Raw genomic sequence first — 24,692 nt, forward strand, 5'->3', positions numbered from 1 at the left:
AGGAAGCAATGGTATTCACTACCCCTCTCATAAACACTGTGCTCACACCAGGAGCTGTAGGATTTGAATGGCTTTTACCAGTGCTTAACTCAGTGCTCTGCTGTGCTCTGTATTTTATTCAGAAATAACTGACAATGCCCTCTCCCAGCGCACGAGACCTTCAGGACACATTCCTAAACCACATCCTCAATGATGCAGGTGGCATTCAATGGGTTTTAGCAGTGAAAAAAAATAGAGTCATATAGTTCAGGTGCAGGGAAAGATCCACAAATGTGTGCTCTGCACTCCCTAGTAGGAGCAACAAGGTCTTTCCAATCCTGGAACAGAATTTTTGATCAAGTGCCTGGTGGCGAATTTGAAATACTAGCCTGGGGGCCCTGATGAGACATAATTCATTCCAGAACAAATCCAGCTTCTACATCCATTCCTCTAAAGTCATTATTGACCCAAGGGAAAATGCTGGCCTTAAGCAAGTTTTAATAAAGACTCTGGTGGAGTCGTTTCTGCAGCACTAAATGCGATAATGAGAAACAAGCCACTTAGCTGCAATAGACCCAGGACCTGTACATAACCTGAAAGTCAGTTTTCTGAGGTTCTTGGGATTCCTTCCAGGAATGAAACAGGCATCCAAAAGAGATCTAATTACCTTGCACACTAATTTGTTACATAAAAATCAGTCAGGCTTAAATGGACCAATATTCCGCTTGTCCTATATGAGTGTAATTTATTTTAATACTGTTTCTGTGAAGTAAAAATATCCATAGGCTAATCAAGTCTGGGTTGAAAATCAAGGTTTTTACTAAACCAATAAAAGTGTGAACATATAAATCTGGCCTTAAATATTGCTCTACTTTAGAACTTTTCTTCAGTTTATTTTGAACAAGAAATGTTTGCATTTATGACCACAAGACTTAATATAAAATAGCAAATTTTCCTACAGACTCTGGCAGATTGAGAGTTTCTTATGGGATTACTGAAAGTTCTCTATGCATGAAGTAGGTAAAAAATCCTTGATAAGTAGCATGTATTAGTTTTAAGTCAGATTTGTAGTGTTTTAAAAAAAAAAAAGTCCTTCACTCTGTCCCTTTCTAACCATCAACCTCAAAATAAAACCTTGCTAGACACAGTGGAAGTGATTTGAAAATTAAGCTACAGTCTTGACAGAGAGAGATAGAGAAAGAACCCTTTGTGTGACTGCTATGATCCTTAGCCTCCATCCCAGGCAGAGCAAGCACAATCTTTTGTGCCTGGGGTTGATGTCTGGCATTCACTCACAGAGAGATGCTTTGTTTTTTGGCTTCCAATTCTACAGGCAAGTACTAAAGTTGTGAAAGTCAGCAGAGGAAAAACCAGAAATAGGCTCCTCTGCACTGGTGCTTTGGTGGTACAATTGATGGGAGGGAATAGGAGCACAACGAAGAGGGGCTGAGAGTGGCAGTGCCTCAGGCAGGAGGGAAACTGGAGAATATTCCCATGGCTAAACCATGCAGAGAACCCCTGGGGCCAGCTCCTGCCCTCACCCCAAACAAGCTGCATCCAGGTATATCATTATGAAATTCACAAATGTACAAAGTTTTACAGGTCTGATCAAGTGTTTACTATGAACAGCAAAAATAAATAATTTAGCATTAATCAGGGGGAGATACAACTCACAGCCAGACTGTCAAACCTAAAGCCAGTGTGCTGTACTTGCAGCCAACCCCTTCCTTTATTTCACACAAAAAGAAGTTTGAGTTATTAATTCTTTTTAAGAAAATTCCTAAAATATTTTCTAAAGTTACAGGGGAATCAGTGTGTAACACAACCCTCCTGCTTTATGATCCAGGAGGATTGGCACTTACAGACCTTTTTTTAATCATCCTTTAGGTACTGTTTGAGTTGAAATCAGATACTGCGTGGTAATTTCAATAAAAGTAATATTGCCTCACGTTTCTGTGAAACTCACAGCTATTTATAGGAATGAGATGCAGGGGTGGGGGCACAGCAAATATTCCTGGTTTGAATGGAGATGAAATGTCAGGAAGACTGGAGTTGCCATCTACTGGAATGTGCAACGAATGACAACTGCCATGCAAAAATCCTGAATTTCAAGCATTAGTCACAGGAACAGTCCAGGTACTGCATGGCTCCAGGACAAAAAAATACATACAAAAAAAACCCAATCAAATATTATAAAGTAAATCTCCAAAGACAAAGAATTATTCTCCACTCAGCTTTTGAGAAGTCAGAAGATGCACAAGGAGGCTGTGTCAAACCAATCTTATTTGCATCCTTATCCACATTCAGCAATAGATTATATTTATCACTCCTCATCAGAACACTGATAATTGCACTTGCCAGCTTCAAAAGCACAAAAGAATGTCAGAATCTGAAAAGGAGAGAATTATAAATTCTTCAAGTATGGGCATCTAATCACCACTGCATTTTTCAACCACCACTTTTTAATACAAGATAATATTTAGGAGTATCTTCAGCTGATGAAACACAGAAAAACATAACACAAATCTTCTTAGAGCTGCTTATCATCAAAGACAGTCCATATTAATTTTGCTGTTCCAATAATGTGTAGTAAGTTCATATCATAAAAAAAAAAGTATTCAAGTATTCACTCTTGTGCTTGTAGGTGATCTAAAGCAGAATTTTTGTTTCCTACATCCAGGTCTTGCAAAAGACCAATTATTTAGCTAAGAAATTATATACAGGAAGTCTTTACTGCTGGACAGACAGGACAAACCAGACCTCTCCAGGGCAGTTCAGAGGAAAAAAGAAAACAGAAATGTCCTGAAAGAGCGTGACTGAAAAGACACCAAATGAGGAGGAGACTTGATGCTGATAGCAGCTACAGCCCAGAAATTCAAGGTATTTGCAGACATCAAGAGATCACGTCCCACCTCACAAGACCAAACCTATACACCAGGATTTTCTGCAAGCAGTTTAATATTTTCTCATGTTTAGTGAGGATGTTTATTAGTCTCTTAATAAATGGAGAGTATGAAGTGACTGGAGAGAAGTATCTGACATGTGAACTGTGTTATTATGATTAATGGAGTTCACACATAAAGGGTTATTTCGCTGGAAAACGTCAGCTTGAATAATTACTGGAATTACTCCCAAAGGGCTTTAGAAAATGTTCTGCCCAGTTTCAAGTCACATTCTTATCACAGTTTTCTTTTGACTAGAGGGTGATCTTTAATTGCAGTTTTAAGTAAAACAAGTACTGTAAGCAATTCATTAAACATTATGAAAAATGATGTATTTCTCTAACAGTCCTTGAAAGCAGCTTTCACTTTTTACCCTCATCTTTAGGCAATACAGAAAAAATCAAATCAATAAATACAATGGCTTTCTTCTGCCTTTGAAACAAAAATGCACACTGTCCCTGTTTCCCTGCACCAGATTAGGTATAGAATATCCTAGAACTGATAAATAGGAATATTACTGGCAATATTATTAAGATAAGTAGGGAAGAGATGATAGCATTATTTGGTCTCTTGGATTTCTTAAATCTAATCAGTATTTAATGGACACAACGGTGCCAGAAAACCCAGACAGTCAGAGAACACAGCTCAGAAGCTTCTGAATGTGTTTCAGGGAAGTATCCCAAGGTCAGCACTACTTTGCAGCGCTGCAGATGCTTCCAACAGGCTCCATGGTCCTGCAGAGTGAGGGCCAAGGAAAAGCAGCACAGATCAAAGGATAAAGGGATTTTCTTTGGGCTGAAGGTAAAGAAGCCAATACCACCCAACTTCATCCCACTGGCACTAGGGAAACTTCTTCCCACTAAGTTTTCAATGTCTTCTGCTGCTCATTGCTCTCATGACCTCGTGGGAACAGCTTCAAGCGAGTTCTGCTGACCTGATGTCAGTGCCTGGCCCCAGCTCAGCTGCACAATAGATCCCATACCAGGGAGCAGTAAAACACTGAATTCTTGTCCAACAGCTGCCTTGAACATCAGAACTGTGTTATTGTAATATTCATTATGGTTAGAGCACCACTCATGTGGAACCAGGCTGGAAGAGCTGTGGGTGTTCACCTGGAGCAGAGAAGGCTCCAGGCAGACCTCAGAGCCCTTAAGGGGCTCCAGGAGAGCTGGAGAGGGACTTGGGACAAGGTGTGGAGTGCCAGGACAAGGGATGTGGCTTCCCACTGCCAGAGGGCAGGGTTAGATGGGGTATTGGGAATAAATTCTTGACTATGAGGGACAGGTTGTCCAGGGAAGCTGTGGCTGCTCCATCCCTGGAAGTGTCCAAGGCCAGGCTGGACAGGGCTTGGAGCAGCCTGGGATGCTGGAAGATGTCCCTGCCCATGGCAGGAAGTTGGAATGAGATGATTTCTTTAAGGTCCTTTTCAACCCCAAATGGCTGTGATTCTCTGACACAGCAAAGGATAGTCCATGCTGGGCATTATGCAGGGACATAGGAAGAGACAATCCCTGAAATTAAGAACTGGAAACAATAACAACCAACAAAAAGCAACAACTGTAGATGTAAGAAGAAATAGGGCACAAAACAAGCAAACAAAAAACAAACAAAAAGAGATACAATTAAAAGAAGCAAAGTGAGGGTCTGGACCTGCTTCCAGGATTGATTTTTAGCAGGTCTGGCACTCACTATTTGTGCTTTGCTAAATCACCTTTTGTCTCCTACCTGCCATGGGTACACAACATCCCCTGCCAGCATTCACAGACCACACCAAGCATGAAGGGGGGGTCATTCAGGAGTTTCACACCAAAGGTTTCCCAAATTTTTAGGATTGCTGCAAGGAACATTACTGATGCAATCATGAAAAGTGGGTACTTGTCCACATGCATGTGTGCATCACAGAGCATCCACTTAGACACAAACACCTTTTCATGGACAAAAACCACCTGAATAATGGGGAAAAAACTACAATATATCTTGAGCCACAAGCATTTTACAGATACTGACCTTTGGTTTTGATTTAGAGGCTCTAACTAATAAAGCCTGGCTTTGCACCAAATCTGAAGAAGAAAATCAAGTACACTCTTGTCAAATCATAATTAATTTGCACGACAAAAAAAAAGAGCAGAACTAAGCCAAGCATTCTTTAAAACGGGTCTCTAGAATTCAAAACACTCCATAAAATGTCCTATATCTTGAAAAACAGGATGATATTTTCCTGCCTTTTCAAGTTGATTATGAATCTTTCCACTCATTTAAAATATAAACTGGGTTTTAGGAAACAATAAGCTCTTCATTTTACAGGAATATTAAAGATTCAAAAGTACAGCAGTAGGAGAGGGAATGTGATTATGAAACACAGCTGAAGTGAACCCTAAAGCTTTGTTATTGTTTGCCCTCCAAATCTGCTGTTTCACCAGTAAAAACATGGCAGGGTAATTTACATTCATGCTACTGAGCAGATTTTGAGAATGCATTTGGCATGTTCTTTCTAAAACCTTGGAAAATTCAGGATCTTTGCATATTTTACTAGAATTTGGTATGCCTCTATATATTTATTAAAAGTAATGGAGTAACACAAACTTTTGATTACTTTGTATGTTTCTTCATTCCAAAACATGAAAAGTCTTCAAAATACATTGAAACAAAACCAAACAAGAATCAGGAATGCATATTTCAAAGAGTGCCATTGGATCTCACAAAATTAAATTAGCCGTTGAGCAAAGCTGAGTTTCTAAGATTACACATACACCACACACAACCCTCCTCCACCATATAAACTCTTCAGTAATGCCTTGAGTATTTTTAAGTTGGTTTAAAAAAAGAAGGTCAGGTTATTCTCTCTTTTTTTTAAGAAGGCATGACTATCTTTTGTTATGCCTTTAAATGTGTCCTTTGGAGACTCCTGACCCATGACTATTTCTCTTAGACATTACATCAGTTGCAAATAAAACGTAATGAAACCATAAATATTGCAGGTAGTCAACAAACCATCGTCTTTAGGCTTGCAAAAATCACAATGACTTCTCTCTGAAATATGAGTCTTCAACCTGGTTTCTGCATTATTAATTCTGTCTATGAGCTAATGATCCAGAGGCCCTCTAATCTCCCTGTAAGATGCAATACACATGCAACCAGGATTTCAATACATTTTATCTTGAGTTTTCCCTTCAGAATATGGGAATCATTGGTTGGACAGGGCTTGGAGCAATGTGGGATAGTGGAAGGTGTCCCTGCCCACAGCAAGGAATGGAAGGACATGGTCTTCAAGGTCCCTTCCAACCCAAGCTATTCTCCAATTTTATGATTCCATTTTTCTGTGGAGTCAGTTCAAGTGGTGTTCTATGTGATAGAAGAGGACTCAATAAAAGTCTCATTCAATTTCAAAATACCAGCACCAATTTCATAACTAACCTGTGTTTCTAGAAACAATGTATCTACAAAGGCCAGCATGAAGTTTTTTTGTCTTTTCTGATTTTGCTTTAAAATACATTTGGAAATGAGCACAAGAAATGGATTAAAAACAACTGGTTGTCTAATGCTGAGAACAGATTTTCTGTTCTAGGAAAAATTTCCAAGAGGAGTTCATCCACTTGTAAAAAGACTTTCCAGAAGACTGCCAGAAACAGCTTTTAACTTGTTCATCCTTGCTTTTAATAATTGATTTCATAAATTCCTCTCTATTCTCCATATATCCTGCACTTTGGAAATCCAAAACGTGTTCATTGCCCCTCAAGGTATTGCCATTGGTAAAAAGAATGAAGGGTTTTGCATCATGAAGGTTATCCCAATGTATTTCCAATGACTTCTCTACAGCATGGTACTACCTGTGTCCCCAGGTGAGACCTCACAACTTCCCAAGCAACACAAGTTATTCTGGAAAAGGACACAAATGTTGGTAGAACATGATGGATTTGGGGCCATAACTAGTTTGGCTACAGGGGGATTTTTCACAGTCCTAAACAATCCTGCTATTCTGTCACTTCATCCAACCTCTTGATAAGTCTGAGTAAATACACCAACAACCAACCAATCAGCCAATTAACCAACCCCAAGTGGAACAGCTGGAAGAAGGAACATCCATGGAAGAACAGAACCCTTCAGTCAATATGAGTCTCAAAGCATAAATAAAATTCTGTTTAGTACCAGAGTTAATCAAAAATAACCCTCACAGATGAACTATCAACAGTAGCAGAGGGCACAGTAGATGTATTCAGGAGTGTGGATAGGCAGTGGCCCTCCCTGCTTCTAAGAGAATTGGAAATTAATTACAGTTTATTTGCTGGTACCTCCAGAAATGCTTGGGAAGATCTTGAGATAAACCTTTGTGGAGTGTCTCACTTAGCACTTCTGAAGGTGGAACTAATTGATTTCCAATCAAATATGACCAACTAAAACCTTCACACTTGCTAATCATTGCACTCCACATGTGCTTCCTCCATGACTTCTTCCTAAGACATTTTTAGAGATATAAATTAGCAAGGGTTAATCAAAACCCTTTAAATTTTCACTTTTCCTGCAAACCAGAGTTCCACCAACCTGGTAACGTGACAGTAACACAGCAGCCTTTGCCTAGCCAGGATGTTGCATGATCTTCATTTGTTGATTAATCACAAAAGGATAATTTTACTTCTTGTCTTTTCCCCATTACCCCTGGACATTCAGAACCAGTAACTCTGACAAGAGTTTTGCCATCACATCCAGAAATCCAAAGGTATTTTCACAGATACTTAGGAGACTCAGTCCTTTTTTAGCTTATTCAAGTAGTCTATCAGTCATAAATGGAGGAGAGAGTTACTTCTCCATACTTTGGATACGTTGTCCTAAAAACTGACATTTCTGCACGGCGCTGACAATTCTGCACCTGGGTCTCTTCTGTCAGTGACCTTCTAGAGCTATGCATGACCACCTGCAAATGAATGTGGTTGATGAGGACGGAATAACTGCAACGAGACAGAGAAATGTTTATCACCTTGTCAAAAACAAAAAGGTCACTAGCATAAGAACATCTGTGATTTAAAGGTAGCCACAAACCCAATGTGCCTGTCAAGTACTGTAAGAATTTAATAACATCTGGAGCCAGCAGGATTATTCTGGTCAAAATCTTGTATAATGTCACTCATTTTCATATCTACTAAAACAGACATGTTATCGAACTGGACTTCTTACCAGCTGAAATCCTAAATTCTATACAGAAGGGGCAGCCAATAAATGTTCAGGATGACCAAATTCAAGAGAAATAACAGATGTAGTTTGCTTTACCTTAGGTCATATCTTTTTTCCCCCTTTTCTGCTTTTAAATGTTTCTTTTATGCAAAATGTCATGGTTCAGCACACTTGAAAATTAAAGACTACCAAAGATCAAGGTTTGAGTCCTTCCATTCATGAAAGGAAATTAAAATCATCACTAAGAGCATCACTTTTTATTATTCTGATACAAACCACTCAGAAAATGCCAAAAGGGAGAAGTACACTCAGTATTTAATAGGTTGTTTTGCCTTTTCATATTTTGGTGGAGAATTTATGAAAAGATGTGTGTATGAAGAGTTAGACATAAGCAGCCACATTCTGATCTCATGTACTCTGTCCCAACCCCATCTGTCCTGGATTGAAAATTAAGGTAAGGTAAATATCCAGGCACAAACAGCAAAGGAATATTCAAGGCATTAGCAAGAATTAAATCATTCTGAGGCCAGTTAAGTTATATGGGACATTTAATGGTTGGACTGGATCATCTTAAAGGTCTTTTCCAATCTTGATGATTCTATGATTAATCTGAAGACAATATTAAAAATGTGTAGAGCAAACACATTGAAAGGTGTTTTTCCTTTCCAGACTGAAAAATTCTGACCATTGCTGCCACTGAATTATCCTTTTCATGACTACAAGAAGAAGCTTCCCACCTAAACTTTCTAAAACTTTATTCACGTTGTTCTTCTGTAACCTACTTTACATTGATTTAATCAAGCTCCTTTAAACACATACAAACTTAGTTTGCCATTCTTAAAATGTTTTATAATAGCACATTTAATAAAGCTAATTTAAATCTGCTAATTTATAGAGACTTGCCAGAGGCTTTGAAACTTCAGAAAATGTGTAAACTTAACAGTTTGGCTGTGATAACAGCTCAGACAGTGGAAATTAAGCCCTTTGCATTACAATCATCTTCAAAGTGGATTCCTGGTTTGATTGCAAAAAGGGTACATTGCAAAATACAGTAGGACACCAATTTACAAAAGATATTTCAGGTGCCCCAGTTCTTGAATTTGGTCACTATTGTGCCTCAACATCAGAGCCTCAAACATACCCTGAGGTCTCTCATCTTAAGACTACCTGGATTCTTTTTTACAACCAAATTTTGGATAAGAGCAGAGTTTCTTCTTCAAAAGCCCTCTGTTAGAGCTCTGAGAGAGTGCACTTAGGGCCATTAATTCTGGGTCCCTAATTCTGGTTGTCAGTCTTCCAGCTGCTGCTATATAGGTTTGCTACTGTCTGCTCTAATTCCTGCCTTTGAAAACCAAATGATAATGGATTATATGCCAGAGTGGGAATAGGCACATTGGTTGGGATCCAAGCTGTATCCCAGGTGATAACAAGGAGAAGCAGTGAAAAAAAAATATATATATTCAGATATATATTCAGCTCCTTAGTGATGTATCAGGGAGCTTCATCTCTACTAGAAGAAGTCTTTATACATAGCATTTAAATGGCAACTAAGTGATCCTTATCATCATCTGATTTGCAGAAAATGGTAGCTTTCCTTGAAGATATAATTGAAATTTTCAGGGCTGCTGTTGCAGACCTCTCTCCAAATTTTTACATGGGAGAAGGCATTAAAGCTTCACCCAAAAAAAGACTTGTGGGGTTGCAGATTTTTAAGGGACACAACCTCATTGCTTTGAAGCTTTTTTCAGTATCTGTGAAGTTCAAGTCATCCTTTAATTTTTTTCCCCCTGCTAATTGCACCAAAATATTCATCAAGGCAATCTGGAATATATTCTTGGGTGGGTTTTTTTAGTCTCTCCTGCTTCAATGCTTTTTCTGTCGGTTCTGTCACTGCTTTCCCTCCTGCTTTTGTGTACCGAGAAACAGAATTAAGGTGTACTGCAACCAGTGGACACTTGCATAAACAGCCTGCTTTGAATAAAACTGCATGATCTGAGGAGAGGAAAACCACCTTCAGCTCTCCTGCCCAAATGCTAAAACATAGATGAGGTTCATATACTATTAAAGCATCACATTTTTGCTTTGAGACCACTGAAATGTTGTGAAGAGCAGAAAAATGTAAATAAACTGAACAGGGAGCATAAAAGCACATTGATCCTCAGGTTCTGCAACCACAATTTAAATGGTTTATATTTGTAATTTATTTAAGACTGTTTCTGGCAAATCCATTAGTAATGAATCTCTTTCACACATTTTTATTTTTATGCACAAGAGCTTTAAGTTTGCCAGGACTTCTGCAAAGCAACTTTTACTGCATCAAATTACTGCATTCCTTGATCTCCCCCAGCACACACTCACAGCAGCCACACTCAAACACAACGTTTAGCTCTGCAACAGACCCCACCAAAACAAGGAATTTCTTTTAAATTAACACAGCTGTGAAAAAGAAAACAAACACAGTGGTTTTGCCCTGTCCCTCCAGCATTTTGCATCCGATGTCCACTTAAAATCAGCACGATCCTCTGCAATCCTTGCATCCTAAAATCCGTGTGGAACTTCTTCATTGGGTATTGATGCAGAATTGGGAGCTGTCAGCTCCGATCGCTCTCACCAGCACAGGGGCTTGAGATTCTATTTCATAATAGGAAAAGATGGCCAGCGTTTTCCTGACAGAAATACCATACATTTTTCAGTCAGTAAAAATTACAGAGCTCATTGATGAAGCCTTTCCCATAGAGAATGAGGACTGAAAATTACCCAGCAAAGAGTTGTTTTTTTTTTTTTTTCTTGGAACACAGAGCAAAAATCAGCACGATCTGCTAAACTTATTAACTAATGGGGTTTGAAACCCCCTCTTTGCATGCTGCTGACACACTCACAGCAACCTATGCATTGATCTTATTCAAAAAGCACAGTAATCTCAATGCTGCTAGAATTGGAGTTCTGTGTGCCGTAGCATACACCGCAAAGGAAAAGAAAAAAAAAAAAAGCCTTTAGGAAAGGCATGTGCTGAACACACAAAATATGCAGGATGGAAAAAGACCAAATGTAATTAAAGCTTATATGAAATAAGACATTCCTATTTGCAGAGCTCTGGCTGCATTTCTATGAGAAAGAATGCACAGAATTTCAAATCATGCTCTATTTAGACAATGTCAGAAGAAAAAAAAAAAAACACATTTCCCCCCACACACCCCTCAATCCCCCACCCAAAGACCAAAAGGCAAATCTCATCATCGGAATTAGAGAGAAAAAGCAATCCAAAAAACTGGTTTACATATTCCTTCCCAAACCAAGTCGAGTCTCTCCCTCTCCCGGCTAATAGCTTATAAATTCAGACTTTAAACAAAAGCATCCGAGGAAAAGAACAAGAGAAAGAATCCTAATTCTCAAGCTTCCTACTTAGCACTGCCTTGCTTTTGATGATTTGTGCGGCTGTGTGTGCGTGCCTGTTTGAGAAATGGCGAGATAGGCTTAAAGTATTTTCCATTTCATCAAAGAGCATATATTACTTTCCTGGTTCGCTCCGATGTTGGTTTTATGCCCACCCCTTTTCAATCTGCCCATGTCTGAGATGCACAGTGCAGGCGTACAATCATGAGCAGCTTACGACACTCAGTGAACACTGGGTGCCTCTGCATGCTCTAGCAACATACTGCTCAGCTGAAGGGAAGGGATTCTTGCTGTCTCTCTCTGCTCTAAGCATCACCTAACAAGCAAAGCGAACAAAGAATGGGAAATAAAGCGACCCTTAGCCGGTCTGTGAATGAATTGTAACCTCTCTCTGGAGTAAAGGTTGTGCCGGTCCATGGTCGTTGCAAATGATGGACATTAAACAGATTGACAAATCCTGTGGAGTCGTTAGTAAAGAGTTTGGAGTTTTTTTCACGCCACAGTGTTAACTGCAGAGGAAAGGACAGAGGGAGAAGGAGAAGATCAAGCTCATGTACATAGTTCTGAAACTTGCAGGTCCTAGGAGGCAGCTCAAAAGCTAGCTGGACAAGCCTTTCGCTCGTTGAGCAGAAGCGAAGTGAGACATTGTGAGCTTGCCAGCCTTGCACAACATTGAAAGGGACTGAATTTGTAGCACAGAGGGGTCTTTTTTAGCTCTGCATATAATTAGTCCAAACACAAAGGAAGCAACTGAATGGAGGTTGTCACTCTCTGGAAAAGGGTGGGTAAGACACTTTTTAATTAAATTCTTTCATGAAGAAAGATTTTTTTTTTTCCTTTGCTGCAGCATTTAAAATGAACAAAATCACTATCATTTTACCTTTGAATGTCTGTGAACTTTAATGCTGCACAGCTCCTGCATGCTGTAAAGTGAAATATTTGCCTCTGTGTTTGTTCTGTTTGCTGTTTTGCTTTGGTTTTCGGGCTTTGTTTCGTTGGTTTGCCTTTTTTTTTTTTTTCTCTCCCTTAAATAAAATATGATGTAGAATTTGAAAAGACTCAATGGACATTCTCAAGCCTATTTGGAAATATTCTTGCTAATGGATTTCCTTCTTATTGGTCTCTGTTTAAACTGGCTGCTGAGGAAGCCCCCGGGGTTGATATTGTGTACGCTGGGTATCTTTTCTAAAATGCTTCCAGCTGTGAATAGTGGGTGTCCACAGCTCTGTCGGTGTGAGGGCAGGCTTTTGTACTGTGAATCACTGAATCTCACAGAGATGCCTCGCAACCTGTCGGGCATGATGGGCTTGTCTCTGCGGTACAACAGCCTTTCAGAGCTGCATGATGGACAGTTCACAGGGTTAATGCAGCTCACGTGGCTCTATCTGGATCACAATCACATTTGCTCAGTGGAGGGGAATGCCTTTCAAAAATTGCGGCGAGTTAAAGAGCTCACCCTGAGTTCCAACAAAATAACCCAACTGCCCAACACCACTTTCCGCCCCATGCCAAACTTGCGCAGTGTGGATTTATCATACAACAACCTGCAGTCTTTGGAGCCTGACCTGTTCCACGGGCTGAGAAAACTGACAACTTTGCACATGCGGTCGAACGCCATCAAGTTCGTGCCGGTGAGAATTTTTCAGGACTGTCGCAGCCTGAAGTTTCTAGACATAGGATACAATCAGTTAAAGAGCCTGGCTCGAAACTCTTTTGCTGGCTTGTTCAAACTCACTGAGCTGCACCTCGAGCACAATGACTTGGTGAAAGTGAATTTAGCCCATTTTCCCAGGCTCATCTCCCTGCACTCCCTCTGCTTGCGAAGGAATAAAGTTACCATCGTAGTAAACACTTTGGACTGGATATGGCAACTCGAAAAGATGGATCTCTCCGGCAACGAAATCGAGTACATCGAACCTCACGTTTTCGAGAGTGTACCTCATCTCAAATCCCTGCAGCTGGACTCCAACCGGCTGACCTACATCGACTCCCGAGTCCTCGACTCCTGGAAGTCCCTCACGAGCATCAGCCTCTCCGCCAACGCCTGGGATTGCAGCCGGAACGTCTGCGCCCTGGCCTCCTGGCTCAGCAACTTCCAGGGTCGCTACGACAGCAACCTGCTCTGTGCCACCCCCGAGTACGCCCAGGGAGAGGATGTTTTGGACGCCGTGTACGCCTTCCACTTGTGCGAGGACGCCGACCCCACGAGCGTCAACACCTTCTCCCCGGTGACCAACAACAGCGAGCAGACGCTGGGTTATGGCTCGGCCACCGCCACCTACGACGCGCCCGACGGCGACGAGGACCGGACCACGTACGCCGTCACCATCACCATGCCCGGCGAGAACTCCGAGAACGCCGTGCAGATTCACAAGGTGGTGACGGGCACCATGGCACTGATTTTTTCCTTCCTCATCGTGGTTTTGGTGTTGTACGTCTCCTGGAAGTGCTTCCCGGCCGGCTTAAGGCAACTAAGACAGTGCTTTGTCACACAGCGCAGGAAGCAGAAGCAGAAACAGACCATGCACCAAATGGCTGCCATGTCAGCCCAGGAGTATTATGTTGATTACAAACCCAACCACATTGAGGGAGCCCTGGTGATCATTAATGAGTACGGATCTTGCTCCTGTCACCAGCAGCCAGCGAGGGAATGCGAGGTGTGATTTTCCTTTGGGATTTAAACAGTGTGCAACCAAATAACAGCGTGCAGGCAGACAGTGGCACGGGGTGGGGGGGGGTGCTGGGCTTTGCTGGTGATTTCTGACGTGCACCCCTGCCCAAATTGTTTAAGAGGGGCTGTCCAAAAGACTTGATATTTTAGCTTTATCGTGTCTTAAAAACCTTCAGGACAGCCAATCTTAAGGTTTCATATGCTAATACTCCCTTTGAAGATCTGTCAATATTCAGGAATCTGAGAGTGTAAAAAAAGGTACCAATTATTGATCTTTTGTAAACTAAGAAAACTGTTTAAAATAAAAAAAAATAGCATTTACAGTTTTTACAGACTGGTGTATATTACATGAATGGTTCCCTGTATACAAAATGCAACAGTTTAACCTCTCTCTTCATGCTGAGTGTTGAAATGAAAAGTAGAGGAGCAAAGAAGCCACGTAAAATAGAAAGCTTAAAATGACCCAGGTGGCTTCCCATTGTAATTAGCACACATTCACGTACATCATGTTGCTGAAGATATGAAGCATGACACTGGAATTCTATTTTTGTTAATGTGCTACCTGTAACTGGATGTCAGTACAACAAGGAGCCAGAGCACCTCAGAAAGGCTGAAGTTTTGACTGTGTCACTAGGACAGGATTTCTGAGGATTTTTTAAGTACAGCTCCCTTGTTAGTTGCTGTAAGATCCATAAAAACTGCATTAGAACCCCCAAAAGTATTTTGTATCAAAACTGATGATATTGTGAGGACTCTCTAACAAAACCCAAACAAGTGAAACACTGCCAAAATGTGCTCATCAGAATTTTCTTTAATATTAAAAACCAAACCAAAAAAAAAGCTAAATTTAAGAGTTTTTCCTTGCATTTACCACTTTAATGCTTGTTTTGAGCTATGCCAAGAGCAAATACCCCCTCATTTTGTGCTCTGTGGGTCCATGGTGAAAAGCAAAAGCAATTATTTGGATCTCAGTGGTGAAAGTCAAGAGCAAAACCACTGTCAGGGTAGGACAGAGAGTTTCCAGAGCACCCTTCTGGGTCCTGTAGTAAAGTGCTGGCAAAACCCAGCTCGTGTCCCTCCCTTCCCCTAACAAAACAACCCCAAAACCTCTGCAGAGGCTGGAGGCAGATGTACCCTCCTTACCAAGGACTGAAAAATGGCATTGATGGACATAAGCAGTGATTTCACGATGTAGAATCCCACAGCTGTTTTATCTGACTGCCCTTAAATAAAGGCTTCCTTTCCTTGTATTTTGGATTTTTCATTCCAGAACGTGAACAAGCAAACGATTGATCTTTTCAGCAGCTCCTCTCGCACTAATTGACGATGAGGGAGTTTTATAACATCAGGCAGAGCATCTTGAAATCTTCTTCCTACAGCATTACATGTGAATAAAATGTGATGGATAATGAACTGGGTGACATTTCTATGCTTTGTACATGTTTCTCTATCCTCAGGTTACCACCAAGAGAGGAGCAATTCCAAAATTTTACATGTGTTTTAATGTAACACAGGGTTTTTTTTTTCCTTTTTCATTGCAATTAAGTGCTATCTACTCTTACAAGGGTACAGCAGGCTTATAAAGCAGAAAAACAGGCACAGAAGAAATAATTTGTATTCTTGCATAGCAGGTTTTAGTCATTTATTTAAAATGTAAAGAGTGAATTTTGCATTTCTTTTCTGACTGAAACTATTTTTAAGGAGTCAGAACTTATTTTCCTCCATTTGGTGTATCTCATACCATGTATTATAAAACATGAAAATAACCTCTTAATCAAATTTTTTACTCAGTGAGACTATAATATCATCTATGAAAGCAATGAGATTATGTACTGGGAGAGGACAGTGCCACAGAAAATTTAATGAAAATCAACTGCTTTTTTTTCCTAAAGCAACTGCAAATTCACCCCCAGCTTTCAAACAAGCAAGCACTGTTAAACCCAGGCTTTTCTCTCCTTAAACAAATGCACATTTCTCTTTCTGTGCCTCAAGCCCACAAGGGCTTGATCCATCCTGAAACTCCCCAGTGACCTGAGGGGTTGAGTGTGCACGTACAAACCCAACAGGAGGGGCAGAGGGAAGGTTCAGAACCCCTCCTCTCTTTGGGCTCCTGACCATGCTTGAAGCAAAAGTACTTTATGCCATGCTAACTGTGGGCCCAGCTAAATTTATTTTCTCCATTAAACCTTTCTCTGAAATCGATAGGGAATTTAAGTGTGAAAAATTGACTCTCTAACTTTGGACTGGGCTATGTGCTCCCCAAGCCACCAGGCAGCACTTGGGTACAGCCACTTGCCAGGAAGTTTCCCAAATCAACCAAGGTTATTAAAATACTGTCTGCATATGGTAAAACAAAATATGAACTGGCTCTATTGTGATAATGACCCCCTGTAGCTATCAGGAAACGTGTTGGTGCAGTCATGGTTTTGCCCCTGTGAACCTGAGACAAGCCTGGTACCAACAAACAATCATCCTGTGGTTGTATTTCTGTGTATTTTCAGCATTTTTGTGGGTTGTATTTGAAACACACGAGTGACTGCACCCCTCTGGAGTCATCCCTGCTGTTCATTGGTGTTAGCAACCTCCAGCTACGTTCGCAAAGATTTGAGCAATTCTGCCTTTGGAATTTATTCACCTCTGTGCTCCATGCATCTGGCATTGACAGCCCAAGTAAATGGAACAGAGCATTTTTCTTTGAAGGTGCAGTGGTTTCTTGAGTGAGAGCTGATTTGGGGTTTGCCTGTTGCCACTTCTCCTGGAGAGAGGTGAGGGCCACCAGTGCTTTGCCACCCTGAGCAGGATGATGGATGGATCCCTCCATGGAGAGCACAGCACTTATTAAAGGATGTATTTCAAAATCCTCCTGCAGAAATCTTTTCTAGAAGGGTAATCCCTTCTAGAGACAGCCTCCTAGTGATCCCCAGAGGATTTCTGGAGATCTTGACACCCTCTGAATATTTATTGGAGAAAAGAGGGTGTCACTGCTGTTAAATGGCATGAAGACACTCCACAGGGTGCCCACATCCAGGCTGAAAATTTACATGAAATATGTGTGGGTAATAAAGAAATAAAAGAGCCTGTATGTCATTTCAATCCAGCTATTGCAAATCCAGTTATTCATCCTGCTCCAGGCTACTTGCATTGGTGTATATGAGAGTTATTATATTTGTACTGCATTTAGAGCAACTGCAGGGACAGATTTTCCCCAATTCTTTCTTCCAAATTTCATGTTCAACAACTGCCCAGAGATAAGTTATTCCCTCTCTTTTGATGCCCTTATTCTGGCCTTTTAAATGCCTCCAAAATCAAAGGACAAAAAAAAAAGAAGAAAAAAAAAGGATGCTTTTGGGGTGAGTTGTGAACAGTGTTTTGTCCATGAAATGCTTGGGGAATATCAAAGGAAGGGAAATATTTTAAATATTCCCTTTTCGATGTTCCACTTAATAGGACTAATCTCCCTTTTATAATTAGGTAATGAATATTATTTTTTTTATATTTAACTGTCTTTTTGCACAAAAAGCAGGGTGAAAGGCAAGCAAAAGCACTACCTTTCCTGAGCTGGGTAGCAGTACCAGTGTTACAGATCTCTAATATGCATTTTCTTGCTGCTAACATCAATACCCACTCACAGTGCACCCAGTGCTGAAGGAACTGTTGCTGTGTATGCTTTGAATGTATATAAGGGATGATTTATTTTCCTTTCTGCCTTTTTTCCCTTCCTTTCTGTACTACTTAAAAAAAAAATGGTATGAAACCACAGAATCAATGCTAATGTACCACATTCTGTTTCTGGCCTGAAAATATAAAATACAAAGAAATTCTGTTCAAGGTGCCAATTCCCTGCTTTGCCATGTCTGGGTGCTGCAGGGGGTGAGCCCAAGGGATGACCCATTGCTTGTGGTCACAGCAAGGATGCTCTGGAGCAGGCTGACCCAGCTCCCTGCCTACCTGTGCCACACAAGAGTCCATGAACCATCCCCAAGGGTATTTTTGTATGCTCTAAAATATTCTGTATGTTTTCATGGCTAAGGCATTGAGGGGTAGTTGAAACGAGTCTATTTGATCATTTTGTTCAGTGCTGATAAAAAAACCCCAAACAACTCTCATTTGCTTTTGAGACGGACTACATTTGTTCCTTGTGTGAGTCTCATTCTGCATTAACAGCAAAAGGACTCTCTGAGTCCCCCTTCCTCCCCCCTCCAGCTTCTACAGTGGTATTCAGAATGGCAAAAAGGGAGTGTTTAATGAGGAAGCTCATTTCTAGTGCTATTATAATAATAACAGCAGTGATAATAATGAAATTAAGAGGAGACAAAAGATAAGAGGAAAGACTGGAGCAATGGCAACCAAACTCAGGGTGTTTCTGGATCCCTCTGCCTTTTCCTTTTGTAAAGATGGTTAACCTAAAGAAGTAGCACAGATGAAAAACCAAGACTGAGGGTGGGTGGAGCAAGCAGTTTTAAAAACTGTGCAAGCAGGGATGAAACAGCTTCTGCAAAGGAGGGTACACCACTAAATAGCTCCATTCAGCAGGAGAGAGAAAAGGAAGGGGTGAAGGGACGGGATGAAAGGGAAGATGAGAGCTGGTGAGAAGGCAAGGGGGGCACTGTGCACACATGGGAAATGAGATTTTCCCGTGCCTTCCCCTCCCACGTTCGGGCTGTGGCAAGGACAACAGCGGGGATTCGCTTTAGGGAAGATGCCCAGCATCCCTTTGCCTGTCCCAGCAGAGCAGGGAGGGAGGCGCAGTCGGACGCGCTTCCCCAGACGCGTGCCCGCAGCGCCGTCACTTCCTCCGCCACCTCCCGGCCCCGGGGCGCACAGTGTCCCAATGTCCCCCCATCCATCACCGCCTGCCCAGCTCCTGCACGGTGCCCCTGCCACCAGCGTGTGCGGGCTGGATCTCTCGGCTGTCCTAATCACAGTTCACCACAGACTTGCTAGAAAAGCAGACATTTCTACCCCAAATATCTATTTTTTTATTTTTTTTTTTTTTTTTAAGAAACCCTCATAGAGAGGGATGGGTGATCTTGAGCTACTGCGGATTCTCCTGCTAATTATATCCACACTCACAGTCAGCTTTCACATTCACAGCTCTAACGACAAACAGATCTGAGGTATTTTTGCTGCGTTCAAATTACCATTATGCACCAAGGTTATGCTTTTCCTTGACCTGCCCAACCCAGTCTAATATTAACAAATTGAGCATTTATGCGAGTTCCTTTCCAAGCATGAAGTTGATTAGGAATTTAGGAAATGCTGGTGATTTAAAGATTAACCTTTCATATAATTACTGACATAAACCAGAGCTATTAAGGCATTAGAGACAACTATTCAGAGCATATTCTACATTAAAAACCAAATCACATTTAGAGCCATGCGAAAGACTTTCCATACCAGCCAATTTTTTTTTTAATTTTTTTTTTTTTTTTTTAACAGCAGAAGAAAAACCTGGTGAAAGGAAAGGAGTAAGCACAGCCTACCTCTAAAGTTATGGGGGGGAAAGCAAAGCTATAAAAATAATACAGAAACCAAGCAACAGTCTTCTGCTGGCAAGACACAGCTTGTAATTGGGTGGGTGGCTGTGAAGAGCTGAGATGAATGCTGCAGAGCACTGTAATTTTATTGCACCCTGTCTGCTCTAAAGTGAACATATTTGCAATGAAAGCTGTATTTCTGTGAGAACAGGGCAATTGGGTTTTTGGGGTTTTTAGTTTTGTTTTGTTCGGGTTTTTCTGTTTTGTTTTTTTTTTGTTGTTGTTTTTTTCAATTAAGATCACGTCACTTGTTGGCATTCAGGCACAACTCTTGAGGCTTTAAAGCAATTACTGTTCTTACTCCCTTTGCTGGGCTGATAGCTGGGGGAGACAGTCAAAGGGAAGAAGCTGCACTGAAAGGAGTTTGAGCTCCAAGTGCCACATTTGCATCATAAGAGAAGAAATTCAGTTGAAAATAAACACCAGCTTTTCACCTTTCCCTCCATCTCTCCCCCTCCTAAAAACCCAAATATGTAAATATGATAAAAATCAGAGATAGGTGGCAGTGCTAATGGATTAATATATTAATACTATGCACATTTATGCTTGGCAAACAGCACCTACTATTCTGCTGAGGCACTTTTATTTTAAATCATTTCCCTGCTCTCATGTTCTTCACATCCTCACCATACACAGTCACTACTGCCAGAAAATGTCTTTCAGCACGGGTGCTATGGGAACATGACCAATTCCCTTCCATTTCTGAGCTAACAAAGACTAAATCCGAGATTTAAAAGGCAATAGGTAAGTAGAAAAATCTACTTCATCACTGAATTATCACTTTTAGCACAGCAGATTTCTCTGACTGATGTGATTAGACAGTAAGCCCAGTTATTCATTTATTCCCAACTTTAATCTGGCCCTTTTTGCTGATGTGCCTTTCTCCTGAGAGCAAAACAGAGCACAACACTGCAGAGAGGGCTGAAAATGTTTTTGGTAAAATCTAAGATTTGTAAAAATATGCATGGACACATCAAACTGATTTTAGGGCTGATCCAATGAAAAAAAATGCAGCTTATGTACAGCAGATCTTCCTGCAGTAGCACACCTCTGTACCCTAGTGGCTACAGTCAGGTATGAGCAAACATCCTCTGAGAGCTGGGGGACTCAAACTGAAAACAGATTTCTGAATACCTTTCAAAATATCTATTTCTCCTCTAATTTTTACCCCTTCTTACCCATTCTCACATTTTTCATTCCCAGAGCCTCACAGGGAGGGTGAATCAAAAAACAAGAGGGGGAGGAGGAAGAGGAGAGCTCTGAAAATCCCAAACTAAGCTGCAAGAACAGTCCACAGCTATTGAATTCCTGAGGTTTTCAGCCTTTTCACAACTGTCAGCCCTCTGAAACATGTCTGCTATCAACCCTCTTTGCAGGATGAGAGGTAAAGTGAGCTCCCAAGGGTAAACCTGGATCTGTCTTTGTGGTCCAGTGCCTCTCTGACAGCCTGGCTTGCTTAGAGAGCCTGGTAAATATTAAAGAATGTTAATAATAATGAGATAAACCATCCAGGGACTTTTTTTACCCACTCTTTTTTTTTCTTTTTTTTTTTAAACTTGGCTCCATATTAAAGCTTATCATGACAGAAAATTTACTTATCTGATCCACATTACTTCCCAATGCAATTTTTTTTTTTCCACAGCAAACAAATTTGTGGCTGCTGCTCAAAGGTTTGCAATCCTCATGCTAAAGAGGCCACTGGATGTCAAATGTTTACCCTAATCCCATGTAAATGTCACTTAATATTGGACATTTTGTATTTCTTTACCAGTGAATTCAGCTGCCTCCACCTTCACAAACCTTCCCCCTGCACCATAACTCCCTTTCCAAACAGCCCAGAACCTGCTGCTCCTGTCAGATCAAATTCCCAAACAACAACTGGATGCCATGAATTTCTTATGTAATTGCTGCAGTCTAATAAATTGGATGTGCATCCAGTGGCCTGGGAGATGAAGAAATCCTGGAGACAGCAAACGAGCAGGAGGAATGCAGCTGCCATTCCCTCTCTGGGGAAAACCCACAAAACAAAATCCCTGTGTGGGACAGGGCTTGGGGAAGGTGGAGGGCACAGAGCAGCAGCTGAAAGGAAAGGGAGATTACATGGGATAGAGGAAATCACTGCTGAAAAATAGAGGGGGAAATTGGAAAGGGGACAGTGCCCATAACAGATGAAGCAGAAAGAGATTTAGATGGTAACCAACACAGCTGATCCTCACTAGGTGATAACAAAGCTCTGTGGAGATTTCTGATAACACGATGAGCCTGTATAAACCTACAGTCTGCAGTGGGAAACCAAAATCCACAGAGTCCCAGGGAGCTGAACCCTGGGCTTATTCCTCTGTCCATCTTGGCTTTGTCATGATTGGCTTTTTGGTTGATTTTTTTAAAGGTTTTTGCTTTTTTATTGCTGTCATGCACAGAACTGAACCCTTGGAGATTGTGCTTTGGCTTCATGGGGAACATGCCAAGCCAAAAGTTGTTTTCTCAATGGGTGGCACTTCAAGACTGAAGCAAACCTTCCCATATTGTTTTGTGTGTCTATTCCTCTGATTCTAGCAACTGTTGGGAATTACATTAGGTAATTCCCTAGCTGGCAGAATGAAGAACTTCCCAAAAAGTTCCCTGAGTAGTTTTATGAAGTTACACTGAGTATCTTTCCTAATGAGAGTTGAAAACCCTTTTTTTTCCCCCTGGTTCTCTTTTCCCACCATGTAGGATGCTCCAGCCCCAATCTGTCATTTTTCATTAGCACAGGAGTCAAGCTATGGCTATTAATGAAAACTCTTAATGAGGATTTGATGAACAAGTCCTGGAAAATCAAACTTGAAACAAACAAGCTAAAATCTGTGTCAGATCTATTTTTTGTATGCTGGAAATTGGGAAATGAAGGCCTGTGTAAAGCACTAGGGAATTTAAAACAACAAATTATATTTGGACTTTTGAAGAGCTTTTGACAAGATATTCAGTTTCCCATAAATAAGACAAGCTCCATTGTCATAGAAAACTAGGTAGGAACTCAAAAATACAGTGGCTTTTTATTCATACAGGGAAAAAATGGAGCACAGTGTGGTTCCAGGGTCAAGGCTGCTGAATCATCTCAGCTATGATCAGGAAATAGATGGCATTTTTCAAATGACAGATTATTTATATTGTGAAAAAGAATGGAAATGGTGTGGATGTGCAAAGGGACTTCCAAAGGCTGAATCTTATATAAGGTTTGATGGATGAAATTCTGAATAGTCAAATACAAAGCAAAAGACAAGATATAAAGGAAACTGTTCATCTGTGCCTCGCTGATGTAAGCTATAGGCAACAATTGGACAACTGCATTCCAGGATATTGCATTAAAATCTCTGCCCAGTGTGCAGAGAGGGCAAAAAGAGGAGAAAGAAAGTGGAATAACATCCCTAAATGAACAGCTCTCAAGAAATTAAATAGTGTGATATAAACCACTCCTATGGCTTCAGCTAGAAAATTCTGTTAAGGCTAAGTTAGGAAAGGCTCTGAGCGCTAGATAAGGATAAACTCCTGCCAGGTGAGAGGATGAACGATTTGGGAAAGTTTGCGAGGAGGGAGGGGAAGAAGCCGACCTGCAGGAGCGACACGAGAGCAAAACGTGGATCCACCCCCCCTCTAGCGGCCATTCCCCACCGGCTGCTGCAGAACGCGCCCGGGGCACCGGGCAGCAGCTTCGGAACAAGCACGCACCCGTCCTTTCCAGCCCCCCTTCAATCTGATGTTCCTTCACCGTATATTGTTATTTTCTAGTCCTCATTAAAGTGCCTGCTGCACTCCTGTGTTGTTTCTTGTCATTACTCAGTGCACAAGCTGTTGTGCAGATGGATTTTTTATTTTTTTTCTGCCTGCCTGCAAGAAGAGGATGCAGAGTGTGACAGGGGCCACGCACACCCTGGCATCAGGAACAATCATAAAATTTTAAAAATAACATTTGGAAGTCACTGTACACATCACTGATGCAAAAAAAGGCATTAAAAACAAGGAACAGTTGTACAGAAATGGGAACATGGAACTAATTTGGTACATATATCCCTAAAACTTTATAGATTAAACAAGATACTTTTTTAGGAACAGCATCTGGGACAGGGCATATCATGCAGTGGAAATGGGTTTTTTTAATTTCTTACTCATGGACCAGTCACTGAATTTCTGTGTTTCCAACCAACCTGCACACATGAGGAAACTGAGGCTGGGTGAGCCCTTCACATCCCCACATCCTGAACACACACAGGTTATTCCTGCTCACTTACACCCTCCTCTGTCTTCTGTAGGACATGCACTAAAACTGGAAGAATCCCCATTTTTACAATTTTTTCCACATAATTCAATATAACAGACTGTGGCATTCACATTCCCTGAACATGATTCCTTCACCCAGGGAAGCTGAAAGGCAGCGAGAGAGGCTTCAGAGAAAAGGGAAACAATTCTTATCTCATTTGCTTCTCCTGTGTTGTGCTCATGTGGAATGTGTTTGGAGATTGTTCACCCACAGGTGATTGTTCATTGGATTCTGCTGGGAGTTGTTTTCACTCTTTGGCCAATCAGGGCCAAGCTGTGTCAGGACTCTGGTGAGAGTCACCAGTTTTCATTATTATCTTTTTAGCCTTCTGTAAGTATCCTTTCTGTATTCTTTAGTACAGTACAGTATTCTTTAATATAATACAGTATGAGAAAGCAATAAATTAGCCTTCTGATGAGATGGAGTCCTCCTCATCATCCTCTCCCCTCATTGGTGGCCTGCATTTACCATACCAGACCATTTTCTGCTGCTGTTCTGTAACAATGCACCCTGGAACACTTTGTGGACTGAGGAGAAGAGGTGCTGGGCTGGGTGCCGAGAGGGGCTGGGGGCGCTGAGCAGGAGCTCAGCCCTGTCTCTGGCTGAGGTAACACCACTTTGTCAGAACTGGGTGTTTTGTTAAAATAGCACATTCTACCCCCCAAAAAAAAGAAGAAGAAAACAAAAGAAACCTGGAGCAGAAGTGA

General features: G+C 41.2%; 2 protein-coding genes and 1 long non-coding RNA gene across 3 annotated transcripts in view; 2 read left to right on the forward strand and 1 right to left on the reverse strand.

Annotated features, from left to right (window-relative positions):
• Positions 1-24,692, reverse strand: part of CTNNA2 (catenin alpha 2) — a 478,376-nt gene that overhangs the window by 147,611 nt on the left and 306,073 nt on the right. The window lies entirely within an intron of this gene.
• Positions 11,692-17,979, forward strand: LRRTM1 (leucine rich repeat transmembrane neuronal 1). Its single transcript, XM_036381534.2, has one exon. The coding sequence runs from the start codon at positions 12,581-12,583 to the stop codon at positions 14,141-14,143; it is 1,563 nt and encodes a 520-aa protein (XP_036237427.1). The 5' UTR covers positions 11,692-12,580; the 3' UTR covers positions 14,144-17,979.
• LOC118685846 (uncharacterized) lies at positions 19,619-23,483 on the forward strand. The gene is made up of 2 exons (XR_004980054.2): positions 19,619-20,432; positions 20,892-23,483. It is a non-coding gene; the product is annotated as an uncharacterized LOC118685846 (long non-coding RNA).

The sequence above is a fragment of the Molothrus ater genome, chromosome 4 (assembly GCF_012460135.2).
Source record: "Molothrus ater isolate BHLD 08-10-18 breed brown headed cowbird chromosome 4, BPBGC_Mater_1.1, whole genome shotgun sequence".
Classification (NCBI taxonomy): Eukaryota; Metazoa; Chordata; class Aves; order Passeriformes; family Icteridae; genus Molothrus; species Molothrus ater.